We start from the raw sequence: 10,792 nt of genomic DNA on the forward strand, positions 1-10,792 counted from the left end.
AGAAATAAACCGAACATGCATTGAGTGTACAATAAAAGTTGAAAAGAATTATGTTTCAAAAAAAAAAGTTGAAAAGAATTACTATTTACACTTTCTCACCTACACCATCCAACATTTTTAATTTCTCAAACTACCTTCAAAAAGCAAGTGACATTCCATAATATATACATTTCTGTTTCCTTCTTGTACCAAAAAAAAATAATATATACATTTCTTTATCCAGAAAATTATGCAGATCAGAGATTTAAACGAGGAGAATGAAAACTATGTAGGTGCTATTCATCAGCTGAAAAGTGAAAATATCAATAGCTGCTTCTAGCATCAGCGACAGTATGAGCAGCAAGTTAGATTACCAAGCAGCAAGTTAGATTACCGATATGTCTAAATTAAGGTATGATGTTCAAGAAAATATACAGTCTTGGATTACAAGTCAATTACAACGAATATTGCAGTTGATAACCGCGAAGCCAGTCTTCACCCTTTTCATCATAGTCCTCCCTACTGAAAGTTTGTGTATGGAATCCTGGGTTTGATGCATAAGCAGAAGCCCCACGCCATGCATCCATAACTGGATCCAGAGCTCTAACTATTTTTATACGCGATCCGCAGGGTCTAATCATCCGAATTCCAGCTTCGAGACGTTCAACGATGCCAGGGTAAAGAGAACTTCCACCAGTCACGAGTATCGAACTAGTCAGTCTCTCTTCCAGTATTTCATCCTTATATGATAACCTTCTTAATGAGACCCCGGCCATTTCGTCTAGTCCTGCCTGATCAACCCCAATCCAGTTTGGATTGAACAAAATTTCAGGGCATCTGAACCTTTCAACCCCAAAAACAATCTGAAAATCTTCTTTAGTAAGAGGACGAGGACGTGGAGCCTCAGCAGGTTGGGAGCTACTGGTTTCCACCTTGGGTACAAATGTTGGATCTAAGTCCTACCAAAGCACCAGCAAGATTTTTGTGAGTCACCAATAGCATATACAATACAAGGTGATCTAAAACCATGCAAACAGACTGTAGAATATAATTGGAATTTGGAAAGTTTAACATAACAAAAGATGCAGCCTAACCTGGAGCCTCAAAGAGATGCGAGCTAGCTCTGTGTCATCCTCATCTGGTCCCTCGTCATCATCATCATTATCTCTGCTCATCAATTTGTAAAGTTGCCAATCTTCATCTTTGGCACCAAATGTATCCTCGCCCTTACCACGATCAAAGGCAGCAGTTGTTAGGAGCCGCATCCTCTCCCTTTGGGCAGCATTCAGTCTCTCACCACGACCAACACCACCGGATAAACTATTTCCATTTGTATTGCCACCATTTGTCTTGAGTCGTTTTCTTTGGTCAACTCTCTCTGAAAGGTCTTTGTATCTCGCATGTAATTGTTCCAAGTAAAGCTCCGGGTTTTCTCTACAGTGGGAGGGGGAAAAAGCAATCAGATTATCAGAAATATTTAAACCATAATAACAGTATTATTACTATTAACGAGTAACCAAAAAAAGCAATCATGCTTTGTACAAAAAGCCTTGTCCTATAAATTAGTTAAGGCTGGTAGCACTGTAGATAAAATTCTCTCCCTTGTTAAGATACTTAGTAACCTTAAATTAGAAAGGTGACGGATTTCATTTCAGGTCAATATGTTTCCCCATTTTGGGCCTCACAAACAGATATTTGCTGGAAGGAGAAAAATTCCCTTCGTTCAAACATATAATTGAGATTCGTGAATTTACACTGTTCTGTTGACAGTTAAAAGTAAAACCACTTCATTTTTCACATCTTACGAAGTTGAATGTGATGGAAAAATCTTTCACTCATAAATATCTAGCAAAGCAACTTTAATTAAATTTAATATATTTCAGTATGAAACATACAGGCGTTTCTCCTCCTCTAGCTGTTGTTTCCTTTCTCTTTCGAGTTCCTCTTCATAGCGCTTCTGTTTTAATCGCTGCCTCCCGTCAGACATGGATTTGAGTGATAACTGTTTCTTCTTTTCGATGAGCTATCAACAGAGCACACCCAATGAATATTGTCAACTTCATAAGGCACAGAGAATAACATTCAAAACATTGATTTGGATATAATGGTTGTCAGAAAAAGTGGCTCCAAACAAAAAGTTACAATTACAATCAAAGGTCGGGAAGAATGGGAGTTCAATCTAATGATGCATGTGACAAAAAAAATTAAAAAAAAAACTGACCTGCTCTGGGGTCAGCATGTCATCAGGAATGTTTATAAGAGTATACTTCTCATTATTGCTGGAGTCAGCCTTTTCAGTTTCAGCTTGTTCATTCTTTGGTTCACCTTTTGTTTTCCGCAAGGATTGCACAACTTTACTACGGGCAGATTCTATTTCCTGCCTAGAGACATAGCCAGTCTCTGCTAGGAAAGCTGGAACACCACTTTCTTCAACATGGTCAAGTTGATTTAAAAGAAATTCCAAACCACGCAATTCATTTTCCAATTCATTTATTCTAGATGACCTCTTTGCCTCAGCCATTTCTCGCAACCTTTGACCTTGTTTCTCTCTTATTGCTGCCTTTCTTGCAATCTCTTCCTCAGAAGGAGGCTCCTCAGTTGGCGGTGGAACCCAGGGGAGCTGCCAGCATCTGGTTTTTTCTTCAGCCTCCTTGGCTCCTTTCTGTTAGACAATTAATGAAATCTTAGAAGAATTGGAGGAACCAATATGAAAAATAAGAATTATTTCTAACCTGAAACAATCGAGCTTCAGATGCATAGTCCTGTGCAATGTAACAATGTTCCATCTTCAGGTCTTCAACCTTTTCCCATGTAAACCTAGCCCTATATTGAGAATTTAATAAAACCTAAGAAATACTATTGATTTAGCAGTCAGTTTGATAACAAAAACCAGGAAGATGTTATACTCACATATGATAAGGATATTTAAGTGAAAGCAGTTGCTTAAAATAATCAGTCACATGGAATCCACCAATATTAGTACGGCAGCATCCTTTATAAATAGGCTCCCCTTCTACAAACTGGAAATACACAAAAAAAATAATTATAAACACGTTACAATTGGTAGGCTATCTAAATCCTATCAACAACGCTGCTATCCAGCAGAACTGACAATTGCTAATACTGCATATTTATTTAAATATTAAAAAAATTGCCATTTTTTAGGAGTTTCTCATGCTTATTCTTTTTCACATAGCCATGTAGAAACCGGTACTAATAATGAGCATTATCAATGCTGTCAAATCTGGATATTAAAGTAAGATGTGCAATCTTACGAGTCCACGAGTCTCCAATCAAGATCGCAGGTGAGGTGAGGTTGCAAGTCAGTAGGACCCTTTGCCGGAAGTGCTATCTTGATTTAATATTTCTGATCCTTTAAGGTGGTAAGATTTCATATTTCTGAAAAATTGTACTTCATTCTTTATCTATCATATTATGTGCTAATTGATTTTGTAAATGTTCAAGTCCACACCAAGAAAAGAAACTGTTTAAAGCAAAAAAACCATGAATGATGCAGTAATTCTGATGGCGAACGCAAGATTGGGCAAGAAGAAGGAAGCCAGGAAATAAGCAAACTATGACATTGAGGATGTCTTTTCTGATGATGATTAGATTGTAAGGAGAACAATGACCAATGACCAAAGTTCTAATGTGGATTTAGATGAAGACATTCAAGTCAGAGAAGGAGCTAGTGGTGGTATTGGTGCTGCAGTGCAATTGAGAAGAATGATGATTTGGAGGATAACTATCTTTATTGGGGTCGTTTGCACAATGACCACTAGTTTTGAGAGCCTCATTTCTCTCCTCAAGGGTCCCAATCAACAAAACTGAGCAGTTTACAAAGAGGCGCCATTCTCTATTTATCCGTCCTAAACTGCAGACTAACCCACTTAAATCTTTAGGTTAGTTAGTTATTCTTACAATAGCAACCCATGACACTCACTATTAGGGTTTTTTATCCCCTACATTTTTCCTCTTTCTCCTCTCATAGACTCTCCCCTAGTAGTAGGTTCATTCCTATCATACCATCCTTTACAGAAGAAAAGTAGGAACAGTTTTACATTCAACTGTTCACACCCTCTTTTACAAGGACAGATATAAAATCGGGTTAAGCTATCATTATATCAGTATTGTTATCAAAATATCTTGAAAGCAATTATATTGATCAACACCATCATTGGTGATCGAGAGTAGGAAGTCTGGCATATACAGATTGAAAAAAGGACATGTAACTATTACTAAGCAAAAGGACAAGCATGGTGCAGAACAAGAGATTTGTTTTCATTACAGTACAGTGCGTCCTCAGAGATAGTCAATGAAAGGTAAAAAGTAATCCACAAACAGAATAATAGTATTAGCTATTATAATCACAATAGTGATGATAACACACAAAACAATATAAAATCTATAAATATGACAAAGTTCGTGAGGACAGATAGCTATAATAATCTGCAATAGAAAGTAATAAGCTTATTTCCTTCACATACAAAATCCCTGAATGAAATAAGTAACATAAAAAGCATACCGGAATCACATGGGTTGTAGTGAATCCAGGACACAAAGCAAGACCATCTTTATCACAAACACCTTGTTGCTGATTATATTTATAGCTGAATGCTGCATCAACCCCAAAGGCTGCCATGGCAGAGAAGCACAGATAACTTTGTCAATAAATTTACATGTAAATAGAGGTAAACATGCACCCGTTATGGGGCCCATATTATAATAACTTAGTGACAAGACATGAAACAAGGTCTTGTAGGCTTCACATAGAAATTGATTTTCCATTTAAGAAGAACTGGTGGTAAAGATTGGGCATAAGGTAACAAGCTAGCCAATAGCCATTAGCCAACACTTATGTTTGTACTAAGATTTTTTGTAAGCTGTAACAGATGATTTTTTTTTTGGAGGGTTGATAAAGCACAAGTACCTATAGATGGAACTCCATAAGTCTCAAAAAGAAGTTCTCCCATTTTACTACGAGACTGAACTGGGTTGCACACACATTCTGTGATCAGTACAGGATGATCAATCTGCGCTGGCATTAAACATAAAAATATAGAAGATTGAGTGAATAATTTAAATCCTAGAAGTGCATGAAAAATTGAATTTACTAGCACACCAATACTAGTACCAGAGTTTAATATCCCTAAAATGTCATAGTAGCAACAATAACATACAAAATGCTCTAGAAAGAAAAATGAAAAACACTTCCACTCATGGCCATACCTTTGATCCTGTTGCACCCATCCGGTCAAATGCAAAGTCCAGAATCTAGGGATGAAATAAAATGTCAGTAGTGCCTTCCTTGAGATGATCTTCAAAATCAATGCAGCATACACTTTAAACTTTTATACATACATGTACGTATTTCCATAACATGTTAATATGTTACACCGCCTCTCTAAGTTAGTTGTTACAAGGCTATGATTCCATGTCCTCTTGTGACCTTTAAACTTTGACCTATCAAACCACACTATCTCACCTCAATTCACCCATATAATTCACACTACGAAAAGATTCATCCATCTACTTCATACTACGATAAGGAACCTTAGCAATAGCACTGCCTGGTGTAAGGCACCATCGCCTGTGTGATAGTTCTAAGGAAGTACAAAAATGTAAAACCATGAAGAAATGTAAGGGTCTAGACTCTAGACTCATGAAAGAAAAATCGAAGTACAAGATTTACAGTCATGTTCAAACTCTTAAGCAATCTATAACCACACACCAGTGAGATTCAGAAGCAAGATATCCATACATAGGAAAGAAGATGTTTTGGAACTTGGAATCATTTTTTTTTTCATTTTAGAGTAGAAGATCCTAAGGTTTCAAAATGTGAATCCCTAGGTTGAAGTTACTCCAAATTACTGGTGTTGAATTTGGCTAAATCAACAACTAAACAGCATAGATATGTCATTAGTACAAATGTATCTTATAACAACAATACAAGCGGAGCCACCACCCTTTCTCACACATACAACCCCGAATTCTGACATGCCACCACCGAAATAGACTACTGCATGAACTAGACGCAACTTCACACGCATATAACATATGTAGCAGAACCAATGTAATCAGACTAGCACATGATCATGGGGAATCAAGTCATAAACACATCAAAAATGTATCCAAAAGGCTAAAAAACCTATTCCTCCCGCACTCACAAAAATAGAACGAGGGGAAACTTACATATTCCATAATTTCAAACTGGTAAACAACATTGCTGTCAAATGCTGAGCGAGGTCCAGAGCGAGTGCAGTCAAAGTATTTCAGTAAAGCTGGATCATGATCACCAACAATAGTGACAGTTTCTCCTGCATTATATAATGTTCAAAACTAATTATCCAGTATCCGAACAATTGCCCTTCTGTTTGCTGATTATCAGGCAGGATCCACATAAATATAAAAAGCTAATAATTCAGAAATAATAAATAATCCTGGTCCTCTTATTCTTCAAAAAGAAATCAAATTAATCTAATGCAGAAACAGAAAGGCAACAAAGAACTAGCATAACAACTACAATCCTTAAAAGCCACTGGAATTGAACTAGTGACAAACTGCTAGGAAACTTCTTATGAGATTATAAGCTCATTGACACAATTACACACCTAAAAACAAGTACAATCTTAACTAAACAGTTTCTCTTGAGAACAAAGAAAGTTTTCAGGCAAACACAAACAATGAAACAAACACATGACAAAACATGATACCAGTGGCTTTATGGCGTGGCCTTTGGACAATGTTGCGGAAAACAACACGGGGTTCAGTCTCTCCTGCCCACCTGTGCAATTCACCAAGAGGAACGAACTTGAAGTTAAAATCCACACACCCATCACAAACTGATTTGGAAAAATTGGAGAAAAAGCGCAAACCCAGAAAATAGTATCAATTTTTGAGGTGAATTAGGGTTTGAGAGAGTACCCAATACGGAAATAGGAAGCGCCATTGTCGATGACGATGGGAGTGGTGGAACTGAAGAGATGGTAATCGGTTTGGCGCTGAATTTTGGAGATGAAAGGCATGGTGTTGGTGAAGAAGAAGAAGAAGAAGAAGAAGAAGAAGTGGTTTTGGTTATCAGTTTCGTGCCTCTGCAAATGGTGAAGATGCTAAGTAGTAACAGACATGGTGAGCCCCGACCCGGAAAGGATCCACGAACCAGTTTGTGTTGGTAGAGGTGCCCCAGAAACGGGTCCTGGAAGTTCAATCTTTTTTTAGTGAGTTTTGATTTTAGTTTATGGTCATATCAAAATTGTATTTTAGTACTCTTGATTTCTTTTTCAATACCCTCGATTTTGATTTTATTCTCATAACAAACAAATTATATCGGAAAAGATAAATTGCGTCTTTCAGTGATCGATCCCTGATTCCCTGCACCCCAACTTTAATGTCTCTCAGCTCTTTACTACTTAAGCTATTATTTAGGGACACTCCCATATAAATTTGAACTCAAAACAAATAGTATTCATGCATTTAAGTGAGACTGACAAAGGGATAATTAATAATTACAAGTTGATTAATTAAAAAAATATTTGAAGTTTTTTTAAATTTTAAAAATATAAAAATCTGAATTTCTTAATCCCTGTGTAATTCCTTATCCCCATTAAAATGAAAATTTCTTCTTGCATTTCTAGTTTTCTTTTTTCTCATCGAAATTTATTTTTCTTCACCCCACACAACTTTCAACACATTCTTAAAAGGCGGTGGCGGCGGTGTGGTGGAGAGAATTTAAAGGGCAAGTTTCTTCAAGGAAACATCAAGAAAATTATTAGGGAAAGAGATTACCGAACTTGAGTATGCAAGGTGGGCAAAGGTTGCAGGAAGTGCATATGTTCTGGGATTCTCCTCGCAAAGGGCCTTATTCTTCTCATATGCGATGATCAAGTGCTCAAAAGAGCTGGTACACATGGCATTTCAACAAGGTCAGCAAGTCTAAGAGAAATAAGGATTAAGGTTCTTATACAAATATTATGTACTTGAGGCATGTCCTCTATTGTGTACATATAAGAGGGTTGGAGCAAACATGCATAAAATCAAGCGTAAATATGATATCGTTATGTAACCAATGTTGTTTCGTAATTATAGATATTGCCTTAATTAAAAATCCATACTCTCATAATGCGTAGAACTTCATCAACATTGGACCAGCCAATGTATGGTATAGGGTCTATCATTTTATTTTGTAACAAGATTGATGACACTATCAAATAAATCTAGTGAAAGGATCAATTTTTGGCATTGATGATCAACTTAATAATCAATGTTTATGAGTAGACTTCTTGTTTGAGAAAATATTATTGAATGACGTCTATGAACAATCCAACAAAAAAAGATACTCGGTTTTCATATCCAAGTAGATAAGACAAATGTAAAACCAATTTTATCAGATGAATCAATGGATCATGGCCCTGCATGTCAGATCGTCAAGCACTCTAGATCATTGAGATAAGCATCATCTTCAACTCCAAGTGTGCAACAACAACTGTAGGATGACATATGTTGTTTGTCACTCCAACAATGACACTAAAGAACTCTTATTGTGTTGCTTATGGTGGTTCTTCTTCTGACATACTTAGCATTTCTCTCAACACTCTTGCTAAGCTATGAGATGTTCTTTCAGTTTTTCTATCAAACTATAAAAATGAAAATTAAACAATTTGGTTGTGGCCTCAAGGAGACACGATCGTGGTTCTTAATTTTCTTTGAGCATGGTCGTGTGTGTCACACGTAATGACTTTCTTGTTAAGGTTGTATGTCTACTCAAGTCCGAACCATGGGACATGACTGTGGACACCTGCAAAAGTGAAAAATCATTGAAAACACGAAAACATAGAAAAACAAGAAAAAAATTAAATCCACGAACCCTAGAGTCAATCGTTTAAACTTGGTCCCTTGGCAACAACGTAAAAAACTTGATGCGTTGAAATAATACACACACGAAAGAGCAAGTGCGCTCTATCACTCAAGTAGTATAGGATATGAAAGTCTCAGTTATCGTATCTAAGGGACAAAGTAAACGAACCAACTCTTGGGGTAAGTTTAAAGTTCAAGCAAATATTAGTTTGAAGTTTGTTTTGTGATCATGCAAGCAAAGCAAATGACAAAGAAGAGTGAGAACCATATAGAGAAAAAACTAAAAATTGTGAAGTAATTGAATCATCTCCCCCAATTTTATATATTTTCCTAAGAATTTATGTGTCAACTCTACTTCTCAAGTGTTAGATAAGCTGCTAAGCTATATCCGAACTACCTACTCAATGACACTACCTAGCTGCAACCATCATGTAGGTGTGATTGCTTGAATAAGAATTACAACGGAGAAGCTACATAAGAGAAATTTCACTACCAAATCATAGGCTAGTTGAAAGAATCCGAAAAATAATCCTAATACTTGTGCCAAGAGCTCACCAAAACCAATTCTCTACACTTTATTTTCTTTACTGTTCCATAGACTAAGTCCCGCCACCTAGAGTAAACTACCTAGCTACTACTAATACAACTAATTACTTCGTATGAAAGCAAACGCATAAAGAGAACACACAAACCAATAACTGAAATAGAAACAACATATATAAGTAATTAGGGTTCAAATAATCGTTTACACTGCACCCTCAAAAGAGAATGTTTAGATACTCATAATCATAAAACAATAACGCATCCAATCCCTAGTAGCTAGCATGTTACACATGAAAATATTAAGTTCTTCAATCATTCTTTCTTCTCCCTCTCTTAAATCTCCAAAGCTCTATGTTCTTCTTGGTAGCATTTTCTGGTGGGATAGTACTGTTACATGATCGTGTGATACTCTTCCTTGGCTTCAAAGCCTCCTTCTTAAATAGAAATAATTAGGTCAAACCCAGAGTCAATGCTAGGAAAATAGGCACGGTCGTTCCCATAAGGGCCACAATGTATTGAGCTTGACATTGTCATGAATCTGCAATTTAATAGAGCACAGTCGTGCCCGTAGGGTTCAACGGTCATGCTTCCTCTTCAACTCGCGAGACTTCACTTTTTTTGCTCCTTTTTACTTTTTTTTCCACTTTATTATTATTTTTCCAATTATTTACCTACATATTGCAAGTCTATCCTAAAGCACATGGGTTCTATAAAGAATATGGAAAAATAAGATGCAAAACTATACAAATAAAAGTCATATATTTTAGGCGCGCAACACTTTTGTCATGTCGCATCAATCCAGAGTTTAACAGTGATGTAAGAGTCAATGCCTGTTGAAGATTGACTCATATAATCCTCGAACTTGTTCTGTACAAATAAATTTCATTGTTAAAATTATATTAACATATTAACTAGTGATTCATTTATTTCTTAATTATACTTACATAGGTTTCCTTAGATCTCTTATCTACCTAAATTTGTTGTTGCTTCTTCATGTGAGTACGTTTGAAGACCTCATGCATAGGTGGAGGTTTTTCAATCTCTTTCTCTCAATTAATATATTGCACAATTATTAAACATATATTTAATTTAACTATAATGTGAACTTATTTATTTAAAAAGTTAGAAGCTAATTGCCATTTGTTCAGAATGCTTGAAGATATATAGAAATAGAGTCACACGCGTTAAGAGAACCCCCTTTCTCCAGGGCTCTATTGTTGAAAGATTTTTTACCACTCTACGTTTGAATCTCTCAAGACTCAATTGTAGTATAGTAAAGGGTTTTGTCGTATCCACAGGGAGGTGTAATACTTACGTCGTTCAATAGTTAACAAACTTAAATAATGATTACACAATGAGATTGATTGATTGATTGAACATAAAACTAAATGAAAAGCAAATAAACTAACGGAGAGAC

The 10,792-nt window shown here is 36.2% G+C and overlaps 1 protein-coding gene across 2 annotated transcripts; it reads right to left on the reverse strand.

The window, feature by feature from the left end:
* Positions 1-258: 258 nt before the first annotated feature.
* On the reverse strand, positions 259-7,172 carry LOC130723987 (actin-related protein 5). Of its 2 annotated transcripts, XM_057575141.1 has the most exons (12): positions 6,904-7,172; positions 6,693-6,763; positions 6,172-6,296; positions 5,209-5,253; positions 4,910-5,012; positions 4,505-4,614; positions 2,890-2,999; positions 2,712-2,802; positions 2,201-2,641; positions 1,875-2,002; positions 1,074-1,413; positions 259-938 (listed from the first exon to the last, which is right to left on the reverse strand). In XM_057575141.1, the coding sequence occupies exons 1-12, from the start codon at positions 7,002-7,004 to the stop codon at positions 435-437; spliced, it is 2,169 nt and encodes a 722-aa protein (XP_057431124.1). In that variant the 5' UTR covers positions 7,005-7,172; the 3' UTR covers positions 259-434. The 2 variants fall into 2 exon arrangements, with proteins under 2 accessions (XP_057431124.1, XP_057431125.1); XM_057575142.1 differs by lacking the exons at positions 6,693-6,763; positions 6,904-7,172 and having other exon boundaries at positions 4,910-5,017; positions 6,172-6,263.
* Between the last annotated feature and the right edge of the window lie 3,620 nt (positions 7,173-10,792).

Source organism: Lotus japonicus, chromosome 6 (genome assembly GCF_012489685.1).
Source record: "Lotus japonicus ecotype B-129 chromosome 6, LjGifu_v1.2".
Lineage (NCBI taxonomy): Eukaryota > Viridiplantae > Streptophyta > Magnoliopsida > Fabales > Fabaceae > Lotus > Lotus japonicus.